Genomic DNA, 24448 nt, shown 5'->3' on the forward strand with positions numbered 1-24448 from the left:
CCTCCCTCGCTCCGCCCTCTCTCAGATTCTTATTATTTCTTATGCATTTAGGGGGGCAGCTGCCCCCCCTGGCTCCGCCAATGCCCAGATATCCTTTTTGGGGTGAGGCTCTTGGCCGGACTCTGAGCATCTCCCTCCCTTGGCCGGAAACCAGAGGAAGAGCTTGCAGGGAAAAGGGCTTTGCAGGAGGCAAGGAAGCTCCTCCTAGAATTCAGGAGTGGAGAGATAGGAGGGGATCCCAGGGTCATCTAGTCCAACCCCCAGCAAGGCAGGAATCTCAGCTAAAGCATCCATGGCAGATGGCCCTCCGATCTCTGCTTAGAAACCTCCAAGGAAGGAGAGTCCCCCACCTCCCAAGGGAGACCTTTCCCCTGCCAAACTGCTCTTAGATGTCCCTCAAGGCAGCGGGTCCTGAGTTCGAGCCCTGCTGAAACCATTGCACTGGCTGCCAAGGAGGAACCCAGCAAAGTTCAAATAAATAAATCCTATTCTCGTCATAAATGAGTAATACTTTCTGTAGCAGGAAAGTATTACTTGCATATGGGAGTGGATTCAGCATGGACTGGAACAAAGGACAATGATCAGATCTTCCCTCAGGGGGCAGGAAACTGCAAACTCCCCTTTGTCTCCTGGAAGTGACTCAGGGGGAGGGGGGAAAGGAGGAACCAGCCAGGTGACAGGACACTCAGGTTACCACCAACTCCTCCCTCAACCCCTCCTTTCTGTAATGTATGCATGATGTTTCTGGGGGTGGGCTTGACCTAGAGGAGGGGAATTTGAAAAGTTTTTATAAGACCTGGCACACTATTTTTCTGGGTCTTTCCTCTCACCTGCGAGTGAGGGGAGCACCCTGTCGCGACAGTCTTTCTTCAATAAAGACCAGGCCTACAGGCTGCTGATTTGCTTCAATTTGCTCTGGTTGGTGTTTTATTTTTGTCCAAGGGAGCCCTCAGATTTTTCCTGCAACACTTTCCTATGCGTGCTTTTTATACTAATATACAAAAGTATGCCATTCCCTTGTCCAGAAATGCTTAATTGCTAATGCAATGGACTGAAAATGGATGGTTATTGTTATTACTATATTTAGGGAAGCTTTTAATGTTTGATGGACTATTGTATTTTAATCTTTTGTTGGAAGCCGCCAAGAGTGGCTGGGGAAACCCATCCAGATTGGCGGGGTATAAATTATTATTATTAATTAATTAATTAATTAATTAATTAAATTGACCAGGTGAGTGTTCTTTCGAAAGAGGCAGGTGGAATCTCCACGATTGCTAATAGCATAACATTGAAAGGCTAGTGAAATATGGGGAGCCCTAGAGCATCTGCTTGGCATGCAGAATGTCCCATTGTCAGCCCCTGGCATCTCCTGCAAGGGCTGGACGAAATCCCTGCCTGAAACTCTGGGGAGCTGCTGCCAGTCAGTGTAGGCCAGGGGTCCTCCTACTATGTCCCGTGGGCTGAATCCAGCCCGCCAGGGTCGTGAATCTGGCCTGCACGGCCATTTCAGAACCCACCAAGTGTCCGAGGCTGAAAGCATCTCGCCGCCCGCTCAGTCAGTCCCTGCGCAGCACTGAGGTAAACGCTACCGGCGTGGTGGCAGCTCTACCAATGAAAGGCCAGGGGATTTCGCCCGGGGACGGGGAAGTGAGGCGTTCCCAAAGTAAAGGAAGGATTGAACTCTGATTAATAAGAATACACACAGAGGCTTGAACCAGCAAGACTCTGGGAAGGGTGCATATAATAATCTCTGTCTGTGTCTCTCTCTGTCTACCCCTCGGCCCAGGTCGTTTTATTCACAAAAGAACTTTTACAGAGTGTTTATAAGAACCAATCAGATTTCTTCTGAGCATTTCAACAGACCCCACGTGGGGAAAAGTTAAACTACAAACACTAATTAAGCGTGCATATTTTTGGGGTAAATGAGAACTTAAAAGGAGTGCATTCAGCAACCCCGGAGGTCATAAACAATCAATACATATGATAAGAAGGATGGCCAGGAGGACAGCAATCATTATCACCTTTATGTGAGACCTGTTTCCTGGCCCTAAAATTAACAGCCTAAGATTAACATATCAGAAAAGCTACAGCAAAGAAACTGCCCACTGTCTTTGATGATCCAGGACGCCTGCCTGTCTAAGTGGGTACGTGACTTGTGAAGAAAGAGAAATGGAACAGGGATGCAGAGGTGGGAATTGATCAAGAATCATATCAAAATACTTTAAACCCAGTCAACGCAATGCTTTGATTGCTGACACAGATGGCTTACTCTATATTTGTTATAAATCCTCATAGCAATCCCACCTGATCACTACAGGAAGTGTTGTCTTTTGGCTTGAAGAGCGAAGCTGAGGTTGGCAGAGGAAGGCAGACTTGGGTCAATTCTCTTTCGTTACATAGACTTTAAAGGTGGGAGAAGGAAGTATAGTCCTATTTCTGTGAGTGGAGCAGGGGTCTTTCCACTCATGTGGTTTACATGCTCTGAAAGTTGGGATCTGTTTTGAGATTTAAATTTTAAAAGGGTGGAGTGGAACCGGATACTGACCAACTTGTTAGCCTGGGGAGCCACATTCTGGTTGAAGGAGGCCAGGATTGGTCCCCAAGGCTTGGGATGTCCCTCCTTCCCTGCCGTAGGACTTGGAACCCAGGAGAAAACTCTTGGAAGAGCCTTGCCAGGTGCTCAGGGACGGACTCACCTGTCCCCATGTCCTTCTCTTTGCAGATGTGCTGTCGGTTGCACATCCCTCCCCCACGGGTGAGTATTGGAGAGAACCAGAGCAGGGACTCAGACCTGCCCTCCTTGCCCCCCACTCTGCACTCTCGGATGTGGAGAAGCCCTCCCTTTGTGAGGAACTGACAGCCTGACTTTTGCCTTTCAGCTGCTGGAGGAAGATCAGCTGTCCCTGCCGGAGGTGATTCAGAACTGCCAGGCAGCTCAGCTCAGGGGGCTCTGAGGCCATCCTGGTGAGTGATGGGTGGTGTGGGGGACCCCCATGGGGAAGACTGGGAAGTGGGGGTTTGGGGAAGGGGTTGTCCGTCTGCCAGACAGAAGGGCCCTACTGGCTTAGATTCACATATCCTGTTTGAAAGGGGAATAATCTTAGGGACTTCCTGTGAAAATCTGGGTCAGGAATGTTGTTCCTGGAATGGACAAAGACACAAGACGTAGCCGGCTGTGCAGTCACATAAACAATACTCTTCTATATAGTCTTATCACAATATCAAATGTTTACCTTGCATATAAACAACACATAAAGTGCAATAAAATAGACGAGAGCCAGGGACTCCATGGTGGGGGCAGCGGAGGGCCGTTTTGGCCCAGACTGGCCCCTGACCCTGAGACACTCTTTCCTCCTGCAGGACCTCAGATGTTACGCCCTTTGGGAAAGTGGGGAGGAACAGAAACCAGCAGCCAACAGCATCCCTTCTCTGCTGGCCTTTGCCCAAAGGTTCCCCCATCTCAGAGCAAGTAGATTCAGTCCTTTGAACACTTCCATCTCCCCAAGACGCTCCCAAGGCTACTCATCCTCTGCAGTTGAGAACAGACCTGACTGAAAAGAACGGCTTTGACTGAAAAAAACGACTTTGTCTTCTGGTGACACCAGAGTATTCTAGAAGACATTCACCCTTTCCATAGCATTATGGATGCACGATTCCCACAGACAAGTTTCTTGGCAAGACAAGGGCCTTCTCTGGCCACTTGGGTGTCCTCGTCAGCATCCCCAAAGAAGGAGCTGGGTTGCAAGAACTGCAGCAAAGGGGGGGCAAACCAGGCTAATGGGGGGGGCTGTCAAGCTAGGAAAGCAAGACCCAGAGACAGTTGTGGGAGCCCCAGAGACTGGCTTTCTCTGTGCTGGAGCCAAAGCTGCGCCAGATGGAGAAACCAGACCTGCTGGGGGTGTCCATGCTGTGAGCCCCTCCATCCTACACTCTGGTTGAATTTGTGAGTAAATAAAACTATATGGACCTGGGACCCCTAGAGTCTCACTGCCCAGAGATGGGGGTAGTTTGCAAATATGCACACACACGAAATAATTTGTTCCTGTGTTCCTAATACATAACTAAGTGTGAAGGGCATGTCATGTGCTTCAGCAACAGCCCTCCTGTAAGTAAGGAAATGCAACCTCTGTTGCTGATTTATGAAAAAAGCAGCAAGGGGATCTTCTCGGGTGTCTCATGAGGTCTGTGGGGCCCTTCAAGAAAGAGGAGCCATTTCTGTGCCCTGAGCCCCTGTCAGAGAGAAAGGCAGGACAACAACAGCAACAACGACAATTCTGGTGCACATGGTTGAAAAGTTCTTGCCCCTCCCGATCCGCTGCCCCAAATTGCACTGCAGTGAATTGGGCCAGAGTCCAGCTTGCCAGGATCAAAGAACTGCAGAGTTCTGAATCAGACCGTCAATCCATCTACCTCAGGATGTCCTACACTGATTGGCAGCAACTGCTCTCTGGGTTTCTCTCCCAGCCTTACAAAACACTCGGATTACGTTGTTGTTGTTTAGTCGTTTAGTCGTGTCCGACTCTTCGTGACCCCATGGACCAGAGCACGCCAGGCACCTCCACTACCTCCCGCAGTTTGGTCAAACTCATGCTGGTAACCTCGAAAACACTATCCAACCATCTCGTTCTCTGTCGCCCCCTTCTCCTTGTGCCCTCCATCTTTCCCAGCATCAGTGTCTTCTCCAGGGAGTCTTCGGATTAGGTAGAGCATGTTATATATCTGAATTCCCACTCAACAGATTGTATGAATGCAAAATAGAATCGTAGAGTGGGGAGGGACCCTGGGGGTCATCTAGTCCAACCCCCTGCAAGGCAGGATAATCAGGAGACGTTGGACAAAGGCGCCCTTTTGGAGAACAAGAACTGCAGGATCCTCCTGCGCAGCTCCCGGGTCCGGATGCCGTAAATGACGGGGTTGAGCACCGGGGGCAAAATGACGTAGAGATTGGCAATGAGGATATGTGCATAATGGGGGATGTTGCGTCCAAAGCGGTGGGTGAGGAAGGAGAAGAAGGCAGGAGTGTAGAAGATAAAAATGACTGCAACATGAGAGCCACAAGTGCCCAAGGATTTGAGCCAGGCCTCTTTGGAGGGGAGCCAGAAAACAGACCGCAAGATCAGCACATAGGACAAAAGAATGAAGACCACATCAAGCATGAGGATGGTAATAGTGAACAAGCCATAAATCATATTGATCCGGATGTCAGCACAGGCCAGCTTGGCGATGCCCATGTGCTCACAGTAGGTGTGGGCAAGGATGACGTGATCGCTGCAAAAGGGCAGGCGGAGAGTCAAGAGGGCAATGGGCAGCACAGATAGGAATGTCCTCAGCACAACGGCATCACACATCCGGGCTACCCTTGCCTTGGTCAAGATGGTGGTGTATCTCAGAGGGTCACAGATGGCCACGTACCTGTCAAAGGCCATGGCTAGCAGCACGACAGACTCCATCCCCGTGAAGCTGTGGATGAAGAACATCTGAGCCAGGCAGGCCCCATGGCTGATCTCCCCAAGGCCAAACCAGAAGATGGCCAGCATCTTGGGCAGAGTGGAGGTGGAGCCCAGGTCGATGGCCGAAAGGACGGAGAGGACGTAGAACATGGGCTGGTGGAGGCTGACTTCCGTTTTGATGATGAAGAGGATGGTGCAGTTGCCCACGAGAGCAACCAGGTAGCCAAGGCAGAAGGGGATGGAGATCCAGGAGTGAAGTGCCTCCAGCCCCAGGACCCCCAGCAGGATGAAGGTGGGGGAATAAAAGTGGGTGGCATTCGAAAGAGGCATTCTCCTCCTGGACCCAGCCAGAGAATAGGTCACTGCGACCCTGCCAAGAAGAAGAAAACAGGCCAGCATTTTCCTCCATGGCTCCTCATGGACACATAGACCCTTGCCTAGCAATCCTGTTTCATGTTAAGAAAACAATTGTGTGTTTGTGTGGAGGGCATGAGCCTGCTAGCTGGATTTGGCCAGAGTGTAGGTCAAAGTGTAGGAAGGAGAGGTAACTTGCTGTCCTCCTCCTTCCAAAAATGGTCCCGGCAACTGCCCCTCCCTCCCCATCTCAGCCTCTTAATCTCAGGGTCAAGCCCCATGTTGGGCGAAAAAGTCCCTCAATGTGGGGAATTGGACTAGAAGCACCTTGTGGTCCCTTCCAACTTGTCCATTCTATGATTCTATTACTCCCCTCCTTTCCACTCACCTTGAGAGGACCTTTTGTTCTGCCAGCTCACCTACAGATTAACACAGCAAGGTGTGCTCTGCTGAGCCACAGAGTCAAAGGTCTACTGGCAGCTGCATCGTGGATGGAGGAGCATCCCTCAGATCTGACTCCACTTGGCTGACCAGAAAACAGCAGTGTTTCTCTGGAGGTGCTAGGGTGGACATCTCAGGGGGTTGTTTCACTGTACAAAGAGCCTTGTTCCATCCCAATTCCCATCGCATCCAAACCGCCCAGACCTGGAGCATCTCTTCCAAGGTTACAGAGTCAGGGGGACTGTGGAGAGCGGACCCAATCCCACCTCCAGGCTTAGGATTCTTTATCATTCTACATCTCCAGCAGACTTGGGAAGAGTGGAACAGAAGGTAGCTTGAAAGAGACAACAGCTTCACAGCTAGAGGGAATTCACAGAGAATCCTGTAATGGGCAGAGCAGGAATACCAGATAGGTGGGTTGGCAGGCAGAGAATAAAACAGTGTGATACCTGTATGCATTGATGAATATCAATGGTCAGATTTTTATTTTTTAAAAGAATGGGGAACTGAGGTAGGGCAACTGTTAGGTCCAGTGCTATTTTTCTAGAAAAAGAAGTTTCAGAACACCTCCCTCATTTTCTTAGAATGGCAATGGCACCCACCCAAGAGGGGTCAGAACTGAGTTCCAGCAAGTTCTGGCCGAAAAAAAGACCCAGGTTAGGCCCATTAATAAGTGAGGCCAGCGTAACATGCACAGGAATGGGAACTGACCACAAGACTAGTAAAAACCAGTTAAAGGGGAAATTAATGGCTGATTGTTAAAGAGAAAAACAACCCCAGATAAGGTACAAGGAGGGTTCTGACACAGATACTAAAATCAAATGGGTTGGGTAAGTGTTTTTCATGAACTATGGCTTGATGAGAGATGGTGAATTGCAGACGAGGCAGAAAGTGGTTGGGTAAAGGATGAACAGCTAAGATTGTGCATATTTTGCCTATGCTGTATAGTCTGTGTCCTAATAGAAATGTAATGCATTACTGAATGAAGTCCTACTGATTGGGGATTTAGTATGAGGCTCCGTTCTTGAAATCACAAGGAGAATCCCCCCCCAACCCCACACCTCGAAACTGAATACAGTGGTACCTCTGGTTACGAACTTAATTCGTTCCGGAGGTCCGTTCTTAAGCCTCTTATCCTGAGGCACACTTTCGCTAATGGGGCCTCCCACTGTGCACACGCCTCCTGTGCACAATTTCCGTTCACATCATGGGGCAAAGTTCACAACCAGAAGCAGCGACTTCTGGGTTAGCGGAGTTCGTAACCTGAAGCGTTTGTAACCAGAAGCGTTCATAACCAGAGGTACCACTGTACAGGCCTCCTGGCAGCTCTGTCTTGCCCTCAGGACCCTGCCCAGGCCGCATCCCTCATTGGCCCCATTCTGCACTCTCCCCAAGTGATTTTACCCAACTGCCATCTGTCTTGGAACTATGACAACTGTTCTGGGTTGCCTGGATGAAGTGGGGTATATGTCTGACCACACCCATTTTGCCACACCCACCTCTGGGATGTGGCTCCCAGAAAGCTTTTGATAAGAAAACATGGCCCTGAGGCTGAAAAAGGGTCACCACCACTGAATAAATCCCTGCTTTTTCAGGACTGGAAACCCAGAATAACATGGCATCTAAAGTTCCAGATTTTATTAGGCCAGGGATATGATTAAAATTAGGAAAGAAACTTGACCATCATTTGTTAAAGCAGTCTATTAGAGTATTACATACAGAACAATATAAATATGTCATTTCTGTGTGCAACCTGAGAAACATGGAAGAGATGGAGGAATACTGTAGGTCCTCAGAAATCTCCACTAATTCCATTTCTGGATTTTCATGATCAAAACAAATATCTCCAGTAGAAGGGGTGGACATCCAGGGGTTTGTTCTATGTTCAGGACCTTATTGAGGGATGCTGACCCATCTTATAATTACCTCTATGAATCCAGTTGACTCCAGATAGCTCAGGTATGATTTTTTAGGCAATATTTTATGGAAGCAGGAGGGACTTCATTATCAGAAAGTGTATGAATCTTTTTTATCTAACTCTGGAATGTATATATCAGGAGAACAACCAAGATGACCAAGGAACTGGAAATCAAGCCTTATAAGGAATGGCTGAGGCAATTTGGTATGTTTAACCTGGAAAAGAGGATATGATAACCATCTTCAACTATCTGAACGGCTGCCACATGGAAGATGAAGCAAGTTTATTTCCTGCTGCTCCAGAGGGTTGGATTCAAATGGATGTTTTTTATTGGGAAATTAATATACACTCTTAACAAACAAAAAAGAGAAGGGGAATGAAACAACATCAGCCAGCATGGTGCAGTGGTTAAGGGTGGTGGACTCGTAATCTGGTGAACCAGGTTCGCTTCCCCGCTCCTCCACATGCAGCTTCTGGGTGACCTTGGGCTAGTCACACTTCTCTGACGTCTCTCAGCCTCACTCACTTCACAGAGCGTTTGTTGTGGGGAAGGGTGGGTGTTGGGTTGAAATAAACGACAGACGAATGACAAGTGTCATATGGGAGGCATCTCCTGAGCATGTCTCGGGAAGTCCCTTTTATAGAATATTACAGCATTGCCACATATGTGCTTGTTGCTGATTGGTTAACACAAATACAATGCAACGGTTGCATATAGGCATTAATCATCAATAGATTAAAGGGTGGGAAAGGGAACACAGAATTAGACAGGCATGAAAACCTCCTTATTAAACTATTACTAGTGATTGATATAGCAAGACTTAAAAGAACATAACTATCGCATTCCGTAGATGTGGTTAACCATGTATTAAGAACAGGTCAGGATACAATGTTTCATGAACTCAATGTGAACTAAACATTCTAGGGTGGGCGAGGAAGGAACGTTTCAGCTTAGAGCGGTTTGCCAAAGTTATGTGCAGAAGCAAAACTTCCCATCAGAAGGGAAAGGAGAATGTTAGCCGCTTTGAGACTCCTTAGGGTAGTGATAAAGCGGGATATCAAATCCAAACTCCTCCTTCTCTTCTTCTCTTTGGACAGGCAGTTTCCCCACCCCCACCCCCTTCCCACTGCATCAATATGGAGATTGTACTTCCCTTTGGTTTAAGCACTAGATGCTGGGAGTAAACATTTATTCATTCCACTGGTCACCCGTCTTGGTTCCTACTCGAACAGTACATGGATACTTCTACATACCTGTTGTTATTGTGTTTGTGATGTGCGTGGTTCATTCTGTCAAGAATGCTTTAGCTGAGTTTCTTGCATTCAGGGGGCTGGACTAGATGTCCCTTGGGGTCCCTTTCAACTCTATAATTCTATGATTCATTCAAAACCAATAAAATGTTTGTAAAAGAAAAAAGAAAGATGATGGTTAGATCCAGTGCTTTTTTCCTGGGGGTACGCAGACCCCTAAACATTTTGTGAATCTTTGTCAGAATCTCCGCTTGGCCAAGCCAATAAGGCCTCATCTTTCTCTGAGCTGAGCCTTTGAAATCGCCTCTGACGTGTTTAATGACCTGAGCCTTTGATAAGGCCTCAAGCACATTCTATCCAGCAGGGTTCCCAGCACAGGGAAGAGACGAGAGGTTTGGCTACATTGTAAAGAGTTTTATTTCTAAACTACGCAGAACAGAAAAGACATCCTCTCTCTATGAAAGCAGAGAGCAACTGAACAAAGGAACAAAGGAAACAGGAAACCACTAACGTCACATCCCGTCTCCCTTTCCCGTGAGACTGCAAGGTCTCTGGAATGTAAACAGAGTCCTGGGACTCCGCACAGCTGCTCAGTGAGAAACAGAAACTAACATCCTCCCCCTTTCTGTGAACGCCACTGGGCAGTGTGTCAGTACATTATCACTACAAACCCAATTTCTGTACATAGGTACAGTGTTGATCCTTCGGAACAAGCTTGGACAATAAATCAGCAGGAATTTCATTTCCTGGCATGTAGGACACCGTTATGAGTCCTTTCTGAACACATTCTCTAGCATGTTGCAGCTTCAATTGCAAGTGCTTCGTGCTTTGCTTAGAACCTTTCAGAAGTCAGCAAAGCCAAACAGGCTTTGTTGTCCTGATAAACCTGGATTAGACATTTGACAGGAATTCTCATGTCTTTACACAACTGTAACAACCATTCACAATCCACAAGTGAATAAGACAATGCATTCAGTTCAGCTTCACAAGAACTTAAACTTACTGTTGTTTGCTTCTTGCACGACCAATCAAATAGACCCTGGTTGTACATATAGCAAACTCCAGCCATGCTTTTCCTGTCTGTAGTGTCACTTCCAAAACTCGCATCAGCAAATATCTCAAGACCACCAGACTTCTGATTGTTAAATGTCAGTCTGTAATGCATCCTGCCTTTCAAATAGCGTGCTATGCGTTTCAGAGCTTTCCAATCCTTAACAGTAGGATTGTTGACTTGTCTGCTTAGCAAGTTAGAGCTAACTGCAATGTCAGGTCTTGAATATCTGGCAAGAAATTTAGTTTGCCTAGCACACTTCTGTACAGTGTAGTGTCAGAAAATGCTTCTTCCGTGTCATCTACCTGATAACCTGTTGTCATTGGTGTGTCTACAGGGTTAGCACCCATCAGGTTTAGCTTGGTTAACACATCAGCAATTTTCTGTGACTGGTATACTAGGAATTAAAGCTGCGTCACATGATGGACACTTCAAGATGGCGGGGGCTGCTGAGCAGACTGCCAGAGGTTACACCCCGGGGAAAGCTGATACAGTATCCCGGACCATGCTGGGATGTGTTCCTGAAACCGAAAGCTCCACAAAAGGGAGGCTTTTGGAGGAAGAGTGCCCGAGGGGGGTGTTTCCTGTTCAGGGGGTGAAATCTCCAAAGCAGGAGGAGCAAAGGGAATTGGCTGCCACGTCATCCCAACCATCACTGCAACCAGCAGGTGGCACTGCTGTGTTTGAAGCAGTGGAAAGTTTTTCCTGTCAGAAATTTGGGCAGAGTCCAAACGCCAGAATGTTCCAGTACAAAGGCTAAGGCAAACCTTTGTGGAAGATGGAACTGGTTCACCACATTTACATCACAGAAGGGTCCGATCCACCAGTTGGGTGAAGACTCCTTGGAGGTGCAGTGTGTTGTGGAGTCCGGCACACTTCCCTGTTTTCCATTCAGCTTTCTGGACTTTTCCAGAATGTGCACAGCGCTAGCTGCTTGGTGTGTAAGCTTGCAGAAGATAGAGTCCACGCGCTGTTGTTCTAAACTAACAGCTTTATTTACAGCAGAACAGTAAAAATAAACAAACCATCTGAGAGAGCAGGCATCTTGCTTCCTTGCTCAGCAGCAAAAGCGAAAGTCAGACAGAACAAAGAAGCAGCTTCTCCAGAAGTTGGAGACAGCTCCTCCCCAGAACAGGCAGGACGATGGGTTCTGAGTTGTTAGGCCTATAAGCTCCGATTCCCCATCACACCCCCTCTCGTCCTGCACTTCTGGGGGCTCGTAAGTTTCACCACTTACCCGAAACACAGACATTTACAGAACTCCCCATGATGCTGAAAGCTCAAAGGTTTCATGAACCCATCTGCCAGGTTCTTCTGGCTTGAACAGTACTGCAATCTCACCAAGCCTAACTGGATACTCTGACACACATTTTGGAAACAGATGTCTAGGTGTTTGGTTCTGGCCTTAAACTGCCCAGACTCTGCCAACTTCAGACAGGGTTGATTGTCCTCCAACACCGTGATGGGCAAACAACAATCCCTGCAGATTTCTTGAACCAAACAAACATAGAATTCATATTCCCTGCAAAGTTCAGACAACACACTGAATTCAGCTTCAGTAAAGGAAAGCGCAATAAGACTTTGCTTCCGGGTGTGATGGCCTGGGATTCGGATTCAGATGCTGAACCTGAAGAATCCCAACCTGCACAGGATTCCCCACCTCCGGAAGCAGCTGAGCCAGGGTTGGGGCATGAGCCTGAAGGGTCCCCACCTGTGCTGGATCCTCAGGTGGAAGCACCAGCTGAGTCTGCTCTGGCTCCTGAGGTACTGGAGGACACATTGCCTGCAGGTGCTCCACTCTCAGCCCCATCAGAGGAAGCTGGGGTTGCCTCTGGGTCTGGTAACCCTCCAGCCTCTCCTGGGCTGCAGAGGCTCAGGGCAGAGAGGCGGAGGGAACTAAGTTCCCGCAGGAGGAGTGCTCGCCTTCAGGCCACGAGAGGTGAGTCTTCTGAGGATCAGGGCCGCCCTATGCCTTGGGACATATAAAAGCCAGCCAGCCCGTCCCAAGTTGCGGGAGCAACGTTGGTGGTTGTCAGTCCCTGCCTGAACCCTGCCCTGCACCCAGCTTCAACTTTAAGGGACTGCCTTCATATTGCTTCATCGACCACGGGCTGGACTTGGACCTTGCCTCTTGATTAACCCCCAGGACCAGTACACCGGGACTTCCACCCAACCAAAGAGTCCCCAAACCTTACCACCATCCCAGATACGGACTTCCTGTTAGCCAGATTTGCCCAATCGCTATCTGTCCTGCACATCAGCTAGCCATCACCCTTAGCTGACAGCTTGAGACAGAAATCCTTGGTATCCTGCAAATACGCAGCACCCTCTTGATACCATTCCAGGCACTCACACTTGGGTTTGTAGCTTCCTTGCTGAGCAGACTGGTAGCAAAAGCAATGTCCGGTCTGCTCCACTGGGACAGATACAACAGACTATCCAGAGCTGACTGAAAAATCTCAGCATTTTTGAACTCAGCGCATTCTACTTGCTATCTTTCACATAACTTGTCCCCATGGGTGTCCTGACCCCTGCATTCAGACATCCTGAACTTCTCAAGCAGTGATGCTGACTTGAATAAAATATTGGTGGGGGGCCAGGTAAGGCCCTCCTTGCACAATCAATCACATGGTACATGCACATCATTTGAATGGCAATGCCTATAATGGCAGTGATTTTTTTAAAAAAGTAATATTTTGAGCCCGTAGTTCAATTTCCAGCAGCTCCCCTTGCCCCAGAGAACACTTCTAGCATTCCATCTCCCCTACCTGTGTCCATTTGGTATCATCCTTTCCAGGTTTTTTCCTGCCCCTTGTGTTTGTCTTTCATTTGTTCTCCTATGTGTGTTGCCAGTAGAAGCCACAATTCTGTGGGTACTCTAGGTGGTGCAGAAAACACCTAGAAGCTCCCTAGAGGTAGAAGTGCCGATAAACTTCAGTTCTGAGATCTATAAATTCCAATTAGCCAGCAGAGGGTGTCACAGGGCCAGCCTACCTTCCCTTTAGAGCAAACATGGGTCTCCAGTAGAAGCCACAATTCTGTGGGTACTCTAGGTGGTGCAGAAAACACCTAGAAGCTCCTTAGAGGTTCAAGTGCCGATAAACTTCAGTTTTGTGACATGGGTCTCCAGCTGTTTTTGGACTACAACTCCCATCATCCCTAGCTAGCAGGACTAACGGGAAGGGATGATGGAAACTCTAGTCCAGGAGCTGCTGGGAACCCAAGCTTGGGAAACCCTGCTTCAAAGCAACTTTTGCGTTTGGCCTGCAAATATGGGAATTGTCCACTTTTGTATTTTCTTGTATTTTGATTTTCTTGTGACCTTTGTACATTATTTATTTATTTATTTATTTATAGAGGGAAAATTCAAAGAGAAATTGTATGGCAAGTTGTGGAAGAATAAAAGGTTGTGTTTGGGGGGAAAACCCTGGGGCGTGGCCCCCTCAAATATTTTATTGGGGGACAAAGACCCCATGGGCTTTAAGAGTTGGTGCCTAGTCCCTACACCCACAGGTCTCAGGAATGTTACAACATAAAAACACAAGATAAAAACACAAAGCCGATGTTAATCAGCCAAAGGTGGAGATTTGTCTGGTTCCTAAAGATGTTTAATGGTTTTTCCGACCTTTGTATAGATTCTTTGATGGAAAGTGAGATTGGAGCTCCTCCAGAAGCTCTTTCCACATTCCACACACTAATATGTTTTCTCCCCTGTATGAATTCTTTGATGGGAAGTGAGATTGGAGCTGTGAGTGAAGCTCTTTCCACATTCCACACACTGATAGGGTTTCTCCCCTGAATGAATTCTATGATGCTTAGTGAGATCCGAGCTCGTACTGAAGCTCTTTCCACATTCCACACACTGATAGGGTTTCTCCCCTGTATGAATTCTCTGATGGGAAGTGAGATGGGAGCTCTTCCTGAAGCTATTTCCACATTCCACACACTGATAGGGTTTCTCCCCTGTATGAATTCTCTGATGGGAAGTGAGCTGGGAGCTCTGACTGAAGCTATTTCCACATTCCACACACTGATAGGGTTTCTCCCCTGTATGAATTCTTTGATGGGAAGTGAGAGAGGAGCTCTGACTGAAGCTATTTCCACATTCCACACACTGATAGGGTTTCTGCCCTGTATGAATTCTTTGATGGGAAGTGAGACTGTGGCTGTGACGAAAGTTCTTTCCACATTCCACACACTGATAGGGTTTCTCCCCTGTATGAATTCTTTGATGGGAAGTGAGAGAGGAGCTTTCAGTGAAGCTCTTTCCACATTCCACACACTGATAGGGTTTCTCCCCAGTATGAATTCTTTGATGGGAAGTGAGAGAGGACCTCTTCCTGAAGCTCTTTCCACATTCCACACACTGATAGGGTTTCTGCCCTGTATGAATTCTTTGATGCAAAGTGAGATTGTGGCTGTGACGAAAGTTCTTTCCACATTCCACACACTGATAGGGTTTCTCCCCTGTATGAATTCTTTGATGGGAAGTGAGAGAGGAGCTGTGACTGAAGCTCTTTCCACATTCCACACACTGATAGGGTTTCTCCCCTGTATGAATTCTTTGATGGGAAGTGAGTTTGGAGCTATCAGTGAAGCTCTTTCCACATTCCACACACTGATAGGGTTTCTCCCCAGTATGAATTCTTTGATGCGAAGTGAGATAGGAACTCTTACTGAAGCTCTTTCCACATTCCACACACTGATAGGGTTTCTCCCCAGTATGAATTCTTTGATGCGAAGTGAGATAGGAACTCTTACTGAAGCTCTTTCCACATTCCACACACTGATAGGGTTTCTCCCCAGTATGAATTCTTTGATGGGAAGTGAGATCGGAGCTATGAACGAAGCTCTTTCCACATTCCACACACTGATAGGGTTTCTCCCCAGTATGAATTCTTTGATGCAAAGTGAGAGTGGAGCTTTCAGTGAAGCTCTTTCCACATTCCACACACTGATAGGGTTTCTCCCCAGTATGAATTCTTTGATGAGAAGTGAGAGAGGAGCTCTTCCTGAAGCTCTTTCCACATTCCACACACTGATAGGGTTTCTCCCCTGTATGAATTCTTTGATGGGAAGTGAGATCGGACCTATGAGCGAAGCTCTTTCCACATTCCACACACTGATAGGGTTTCTCCCCAGTATGAATTCTTTGATGCGAAGTGAGTTTGGAGCTATAAGTGAAGCTCTTTCCACATTCCACACACTGATAGGGTTTCTCCCCAGTATGAATTCTTTGATGGGAAGTGAGTTTGGAGCTCTTACTGAAGCTCTTTCCACATTCCGCAAACTGATAGGGTTTCTCCCCTGTATGAATTCTCTGATGGGAAGTGAGATGGGTGCTCCTACTGAAGCTCTTTCCACATTCCACGCACTGATAGGGTTTCTCCCCTGTATGAATTCTCTGATGCCTAGTGAGAGAGGAGCTCTTCCTGAAGCTCTTTCCACATTCCACACACTGATAGGGTTTCTCCACAGTATGAATTCTTTGATGGGAAGTGAGAGAGGAGCTGTGACTGAAGCTCTTTCCACATTCCACACACTGATAGGGTTTCTCCCCTGTATGAATTCTCTGATGGGAAGTGAGATGGGTGCTCCTACTGAAGCTCTTTCCACATTCCACGCACTGATAGGGTTTCTCCCCTGTATGAATTCTCTGATGCTTAGTGAGATCCGAGCTCGAACTGAAGCTCTTTCCACTTTCCACACACTGATAGAGTTTCTTTCCAAGGATATTTTGTTGATGGGAAGTGGAATGGGAGCGCTGACTGCAGCTTTCTCCACACTCCAAATTTTCACGTGGCTTTTCCTCTCTGGGGATTTTATCGTGGTCACCTTTGTTCTTGATTTCATCATAATCTGCAATGGAGACAAAAAGTGATTAGAGCCTCAAGAACAAATGGAGAAGAAATTAAGGGAGTTCAGTGTGTGTTTCTTACCTTTGTTGTTTGTCAATAACCAACATATTTATTATCAGATTTTGTTGAGTTGTTGACTGCTGCTTTGTTTGCTATAGAGTAGTGGCCAAAATTGTGGAAGACTTTTGCAGAAAAGTGTATTTCAGAGGTTTGATGGCTCATAACACTGCTTCTTTTGGAGGAATATCATACAATTATGTATCAACGGAAATTGTTCATTTACCCATATTCTATCTAATGTTATAGCCAAATAACCAGAAAAAGGAAGCACAACTTGCTTAGGTTGACTGTGTGTCTTTTTGTGGTTGGTTTTTTTGTGTTCTTGTAAAACATAATAAAATTCTAGAAATGGCACAAAGAGTTGACTGGTCATCCAGAAAGCGATGTAAAATTGTACTGTTTAATGAACAATGCTACAGTTATGAAGAAACTGATGAAAGATAACGAAAAACGTAACCAGACTGGCCATTATATATTTTTGAAGAGGTATCAGGAGACTTAGTCACTATAAAATCAGACCGGTAAAGGCAGGGAAAGGTGCACAAAGGCAAGTAACGATGGACGAGTGGAGAGACTGTCCCTACATGACAGAAGAAAATCATCTGGGTGTATACAAGATGACATGGCGCAATTTAATGTGAAGTTGAGTGCAAGGACTGGTCAAAATGTTATAATTCTAAGGAATAAGCCATTGTCATCTCACAAGCAAAGGTTGAAAAGATTAAACCCATGTTAACTGGACAGCTGAACAATGGAACAGTGTTATTTGGAGCAATGAGACCCAAATCAGATAAGATTTACATCCACTTGCATTACACCGACCACGAAACACTCAGATATTGTGTTGATCTGGGGTTGTATGGCAGCAAAAGGTGTGGGCAAAATTTACATCATTAATGGGGATGTAAATGCCCTAAAATGCATAAATGAAAGACTTGCGCGCAAACTGAAGCGTTCCTCAGGTGATCTTTTCCCAGATGCTGAAGCACGTTGTCAGGGAACTGCCCTCGGTTCAGGAGGGAGAGAGGAAAAGCCGAATGGATTACAGAGAGCCTCCAGGGATCGTGGGAAGCAGCTCCTCTTCAAGGGAGGAGAATAAAGACGCCTCCAGTGGAGCGGCGCTGCAGGAGTCGGAAGAGGCAAGACAGTGCCAGGACAACTTGCCTGGGCAAAGTGGGGAGGAGAGGGGTCCTCTGTTACCCACACCCTCCTTGCGCAGTAAGCATCCGCGCAGAGAGGGGAGGTGCAGACTGGGAGTCAAGAAGCTGCTTTGCTGGGGAAAGTTTAGGAACCACCCACTCATGGATTCTGCCAACGACTGAGCCAGCCATGGGAGAGTGGCGCTCCGGATGGATAAGGTTTATTTTGGCAGCAAAAGCAAGGCTTCACAGCTAAGCAGGGAGATATTTGCCTGCTTGCTCTCGAGCAACCCCTTGGAAACATTACACACACACACACATATATATTCTATTTTATACTTCAACAGGATTCCGCTCCATGTCATGTTGCTGCTGTGTGCAAAAGGTGCTTTCAAGATAAAGATATTTCACTGCCGGAATGGCCTGGGAATAGCCCAAACTTTAACCCAATCAGAAATCTATGGAGCCGACTAAAGAAACTTGTTAGTCAGAAGCAACCCAGCAATAAAGTCCAATTAACAGAGGCAATAATTTAATCTTGGCTTCACTTTATTACAGCTGCAGTACTAAAAACTTGGTTCATATCATGGGAAGGCATTGTAAGGCCGTAATTAAAGCTAAAGGTTGCCAATGGGTATGACTGCTGTTCTCATAAATACTCCTTCATAAAAGTTCTTTCATTACATTCTTCATTAGATTATCCTTCATTGATATATAATTTTATGGTATTACTCCACACAAAAGTGGTGTTATGAGCCATCAAACCTCAGAAATACACTTTTCACAAAAGGTTTCCACAATTTTGGCTACTAGGAGAAGTTCACTTTAAAGTTAATGTTCTATTTATATGGGATCAGACTATTATTTATGTTTCATGTTTATATATGTGTTGGAATCCGCCCAGAGTGGCTTGGGCAACCCAGCCAAATGGGCAGCGTATAAATAAAAAATATTATTATTTGGATTTGTAACTGGCTTGGATTTGTAACTGGCTGACTGACCGAACCCAAAGAGTGCTCATCAATGGTTCCTCTTCATCCTGGAGAAGAGTGACTAGTGGGGTGCCACAGGGTTCTGTCTTGGGCCCGGTCTTATTCAACATCTTTATCAACGACTTGGATGATGGACTCAAGGGCATCCTGATCAAATTTGCAGATGACACCAAACTGGGACGGGTGGCTAACACCCTAGAGGACAGGATCACACTTCAAAACGACCTTGACAGATTAGAGAACTGGGCCAAAACAAACAAGATGAATTTTAAAAGGGAGAAATGTAAAGTATTGCACTTGGGCAAAAAAAAATGAGAGGCACAAATACAAGATGGGTGACACCTGGCTTGAGAGCAGTACATGTGAAAAGGATCTAGGAGTCTTGGTTGACCACAAACTTGACATGAGCCAACAGTGTGACGCGGCAGCTAAAAAAGCCAATGCAATTCTGGGCTGCATCAATAGGAGTATAGCATCTAGATCAAGGGAAGTAATAATACCACTGTATTCTGCTCTGGTCAGACCTCACCTGGAGTACTGTGTCCAGTTCTGGGCACCACAATTCAAGAAGGACACTGACAAACTGGAACGTGTCCAGAGGAGGGCAACCAAAATGGTCAAAGGCCTGGAAACGATGCCTTATGAGGAACGGCTAAGGGAGCTGGCCATGTTTAGCCTGGAGAAGAGTAGGTTAAGGGGTGATATGATAGCCATGTTCAAATATATAAAAGGATGTCACATAGAGGAGGGAGAAAGGTTGTTTTCTGCTGCTCCAGAGAAGCGGACACGGAGCAATGGATCCAAACTACAAGAAAGAAGATTCCACCTAAACATTAGGAAGAACTTCCTGACAGTAAGAGCTGTTTGACAGTGGAATTTGCTGCCAAGGAGTGTGGTGGAGTCTCCTTCTTTGGAGGTCTTTAAGCAGAGGCTTGACAACCATATGTCAGGAGTGCTCTGATGGTGTTTCCTGCTTGGCAGTGGGTTGTACTCGATGGCCCTTGTGGTCTCTTCCAACTCTATGATTCTATGATTCTACTACAGTGTTACATTGATTTAAGAACAGTCCTGTTCTGGAAAAGATTAAGTTTGTAAACCATCTTCATCATCATCATCATCATCATCATCATCATCATCACTGCTACTACTACCTGAGATTCAATAAGTCTAGCTCTTCTCTGGGATGAATTTTGTTTGGCCCAACCATGGCATCCCCTCCATCTCCATTGTCAGTCATTTCTTTCATAGAATCATAGAGTTGGAAGAGACCACAAGGGCCATCGAGTCCAACCCCCTGCCAAGCAGGAAACACCATCAGAGCACTCCTGACATATGGTTATCAAGCCTATGCTTAAAGACCTCCAAAGAAGGAGACTCCACCACACTCCTTGGCAGCAAATTCCACTGTCGAACAGCTCTTACTGTCAGGAAGTTCTTCCTAATGTTTTTGATCAACCCAAGACTGACAGGAGCAAATACAAAACCAGAAAACCTGAAGCTACGTAGGTGGTGTCCGGTACGTTTCCACAGCTCTCTGGGATGAATTTTGTTTGGCCCAGTCATGGCATCCCCTCCATCTCCATTGTCAGTCGTTTCTTTGGTCAACCCAAGACTGACAGGAGCAAAAACAAAAACAGAATACCTGAAGCTCCACATTTCCTGGACTTGTAGCAGAGCGGCACAGCGAGTGCTGCTTGTGTGTGTGAGCTTGCAGAACTCAGAGTCCAATACACTGCTGTTCCTCTAAATTAGAAAGCTTTATTGTATGTACAGCAAGATAAACCATCGGAAGATGCAGACGTTGCGTCTTCCATGTCTCAGCAGAAAACGAAAGTCAGAAAGAACGAAGAAACAGCTTTCCCGGTTGTTATGAAAGCTCCTCCCCAGATGCAGGACACTCTGAGCTGTTAACCCTGTAAGCTCTAAAGCTCACAACTTATCTTTCCTAACAATTCTGAAGCTGAAATTGAAGATGGCCTGGGCAGTTCAGACCAGCCTGATCGTGGTAGAAAAAGGAATCATTTGAGGAAGATTGTTCAAAGAAAAAACTGTAAGTTACTGTTTATTGTTGGGGTTTTAGGTTCCCAGGTGTTATAGGGGGTGCTGTTGAGCTCTGTGAAAGAGAGGTATGTTTTGAATTTCCAGGCTGATATGATGATCCCACAGGGAGCCTTACCAAGAGAGGCCACGATCCCACGAGTCTCCTCCATGACGTCCTTATGCAGAGCTCTTTGGTCAGGATCCAGGAACGCCCACTCCTCGTCCGTGAAACGAATGGTGACATCTTCAAAGCAGACTGGACCCTAAAAGAAAAAGGGAAATGTCCTCCTCTGAGACAGCAGAAATATGATCTGCTACACAATGCTCTGTTGTTTCCTTCCTGTAAATAATAATAATAATAATAATAATAATAATAATAATAATAATAAAAAATAATAATAATTTATTTATACCCCCGCCCATCTGGCTGGGTTGCGGTGTTGTTTCAATAGGATTGCTAGCTGCACATTTTATTTATGGATGCTTATTTTATTCTGCCTTTTAATTATGGGTATCCGTCTTTGTGCAAATAGGTGGTACTCCACCTTGTGGTTTTCAAGTCACTCTGCCTACGCAAGCATTCCAGTTTCCCCGATGGAAGGATCCACTTTCTCCTCTCCTCGTGAGTTGTTCTGGGGAGGTTACCTCCCAATGCCCTAGGGCCAAATTCAAGGGGTTCATGGGGGCATGGAGAGGGGGAGGGGAGGAATGGGGGCAGGCTCCATTTTCCAGCGGATGGCGCTGGTTAGGTGAATCCAGGCCACTATTTGTTCTCATTTGTCCACTGCTTAGAAACCAATTTTTGCATTCAGTGATCAGTCTAGAAATAAGATAAGCCTATTTTGGATGGCCCCCTTCATGGATCACTGCCTTGCCATGGCGAAGGGGCTTGAATAACTCAGAAAAGCTATGAGCTATGCGGTGCAGGGCCACCCAAGATGGACAGGTCATAGTGGAGAGTTTTGACCAAACGTGATCCACCTGGAGCAGGAACCGGTAAGCCACTCCAGTATCCCTGCCAAGAAAACTCCATGGACAAAGACAACAGGCATATAAAAGTTATGACGCTGGAAGATGAGCCCCTCAGGTCGGAAGGCGTCCAACATGCTACTGAGGAAGAGCGGAGGACAAGTACAAGTAGATTCAGAGCTGATGAAGCGGCTGGGCCAAAGCCGAAAGGACGCTCAGTTGCGGATATGCCTGGAAGCGAAAGGAAAGTCCAATGCTGTAAAGGAAAATATTGCATAGGAACCTGGAATGTAAGAACCATGAACCTTGGTAAGTTGGATGTGGTCAAAAATGAGATGGCAAGAATAAATATTGACATCCTGGGCATCAGTGAACTAAAATGGATGGGAATGGGCGAATTCAGTTCGGATGACCATCACATCTACTACTGTGGGCAAGAATCCTGTAAAAGAAATGGAGTGGCCCTTAGAGTCAACAAAAGAGTGGCAAAAGCTGTACTAGGATGCAATCTCAAAAATGATAGAATGATCTCGATACGAATACAAGGCAGACCTTTTAACATCACAGTAATCCAAGTTTATGCACCAACTACTGGTGCTGAAGAAACTGAAATTGACCAGTTCTATGAAGACTTACAACATCTTATAGAAGTGATACCAAAGAAAGATGTTCTTCTCATTATAGGGGATTGGAATGCTAAGGTAGGGAGGCAAGAGATAAAAGGAACAACTGGCAAGTTTGGCCTTGGAGTTCAAAACGAAGCAGGGCAAAGGCTAATAGAGTTCTGCCAAGAGAACAAGCTGGTCATCACAAACACTCTTTTCCAACAACACAACAGACGACTCTACACATGGACATCACCAGATGGGCAGCATCAAAATCAGATTGATTATATTCTCTGCAGCCAAAGATGGAGAAGCTCTATACAGTCAGCAAAAACAAGACCTGGAGCTGACTGTGGCTCAGATCATCAGCTTCTTATAGCAAAATTCAAGCTTAAACTGAAGGAAGTAGGAAAAACCACTGGGCCGGTAAGATACAATCTAAATCAAATCCCAAATCCCTTATGAATACATAGTGGAATTGAGGAACAGGTTTAAGGATTTAGATTTGGTGGATAGAGTGCCTGAAGAACTATGGATGGAGGCTCGTAACATTATACAAGAGGCAGCAACTAAAACCATCCCAATGAAAAGTAAATGCAAGAAAGCAAAGTGGCTGTCCAACGAGGCCTTACAAATAGCGGGGGAGAGAAGGCAAGCAAAATGCGAGGGAGATTGTGAAAGATACAGGAAACTGAATGCAGATTTCCAAAGAACAGCAAGGAGAAACAAGAAGGCCTTCTTAAACGAGCAATGCAAAGAAATAGAGGAAAACAATAGAACGGGAAAAACCAGAGATCTGTTCAAGAAAATTGGAGATATGAAAGGAACATTTCGTACAAAGATTACCATAATAAAACACAAAAGTGGTAAGGACCTAACAGAAGCAGAAGACATCAAGAAGAGGTGGCAAGAATACACAGAGGAACTATACCAGAAAGAAATGGATGTCTCGTATACCCCAGGTAGTGTGGTTGCTGATCTTGAGCCAGACATCCTGAAGAGTGAAGTCAAATGGGCCTTAGAAAGCACTGCTAATAACAAGGCCAGTGGAAGTGATGATATTCCAGCTGAACTATTTAAATTTTTAAAAGATGTTGCTGTTAAGGTGCTACGCTCCATATGCCAGCAAATTTGGAAAACTCAGCAGTGGCCAGAGGATTGCAGAAGATCAGTCTACATCCCAATCCCAAAGAAGGGCAGTGCCAAAGAATGCTCCAACTACCGCACAATTGCACTCATTTCACACGCTAGCAAGGTTATGCTTAAAATTCTACAAGGCAGGCTCAAGCAGTATGTGGACCGAGAACTCCCAGAAGTGCAAGCTGGATTTAGAAGAGGCAGAGGAACCAGAGACCAAATTGCAAACATGCGCTGGATTATGGAGAAAGCTAGAGAGTTCCAGAAAGACATCTACTTCTGCTTCATTGACTATGCAAAAGCCTTTGACTGTGTCGACCACAGCAAACTATGGCAAGTTCTTAAAGAAATGGGAGTGCCTGATCACCTCATCTGTCTCCTGAGAAATCTCTACGTGGGACAAGAAGCTACAGTTAGAACTGGATATGGAACAACTGATTGGTTCCAAATTGGGAAAGGAGTACGGCAAGGGTGTATATTGTCTCCCTGCTTATTTAACTTATATGCAGAATTCATCATGCGAAAGGCTGGGCTGGATGAATCCCAAGCCGGAATTAAGATCGCCGGAAGAAATATCAACAACCTCAGATATACAGATGACACAACCTTGATGGCAGAAAGTGAGGAGGAATTAAAGAACCTTTTAATGAGGGTGAAAGAGGAGAGCACAAAATATGGTCTGAAGGTCAACATCAGAAAAGCGAATATCATGGCCACTGGTCCCATCACCTCCTGGCAAATAGAAGGGGAAGAAATGGAAGCAGTAAGAGCTTTTACTTTCTTGGGCTCCATGATCACTGCAGATGGTGACAGCAGTCACAAAATTAAAAGACGCCTGCTCCTTGGGAGAAAGGTGATGGCATACCTAGACAGCATCTTAAAAAGCAGAGACATCACCTTACCAACAAAGGTCCGTAGAGTTAAAGCCACAGTCTTCCCAGTAGTGATGTATGGAAGTGAGAGCCGGACCATAAAGAAGGCTGATCGCCAAAGAATTGATGCTTTTGAGTTATGGTGCTGGAGGAGACTCTTGAGAGTCCCATGGACTGCAAGAAGATCAAACGTATCCATTCTTAAGGAAATCAGCCCTGAGTGCTCACCGGAAGGACAGATGGTGAAGTTGAGGCTCCAATACTTTGGCCACCTCATGAGAAGAGAAGACTCCCTGGAAAAGACCCCGTTG

General features: G+C 46.2%; 3 protein-coding genes across 5 annotated transcripts in view; 1 reads left to right on the forward strand and 2 right to left on the reverse strand.

The window, feature by feature from the left end:
* The window catches only part of LOC114589663 (uncharacterized), a 305430-nt gene that overhangs the window by 247922 nt on the left and 33060 nt on the right, over positions 1-24448 (reverse strand). The window contains exons 3-4 of one of the 3 annotated variants that reach the window (XM_077927824.1): positions 20691-20817; positions 8470-16324 (exon numbers count right to left, since the gene is read on the reverse strand). The exons of 1 other annotated variant lie outside the window; for it this stretch is intronic. In XM_077927824.1, the coding sequence (XP_077783950.1) occupies positions 13991-16324; positions 20691-20817 (2461 nt within the window). In that variant the 3' untranslated portion in view covers positions 8470-13990. Of the gene's footprint in view, positions 1-8469; positions 16325-20690; positions 20818-24448 lie in introns of those variants that run through there. One more of the 3 variants, XM_077927822.1, reaches the window with a different exon arrangement.
* Positions 1-24448, forward strand: part of LOC114595223 (uncharacterized) — a 646585-nt gene that overhangs the window by 92840 nt on the left and 529297 nt on the right. The window lies entirely within an intron of this gene.
* Positions 3893-5795, reverse strand: LOC144327611 (olfactory receptor 52E4-like). Its single transcript, XM_077927991.1, has one exon. The coding sequence runs from the start codon at positions 5778-5780 to the stop codon at positions 4821-4823; it is 960 nt and encodes a 319-aa protein (XP_077784117.1). The 5' UTR covers positions 5781-5795; the 3' UTR covers positions 3893-4820.

Source organism: Podarcis muralis, chromosome 4 (assembly GCF_964188315.1).
Source record: "Podarcis muralis chromosome 4, rPodMur119.hap1.1, whole genome shotgun sequence".
In the NCBI taxonomy this organism is placed as follows: Eukaryota; Metazoa; Chordata; class Lepidosauria; order Squamata; family Lacertidae; genus Podarcis; species Podarcis muralis.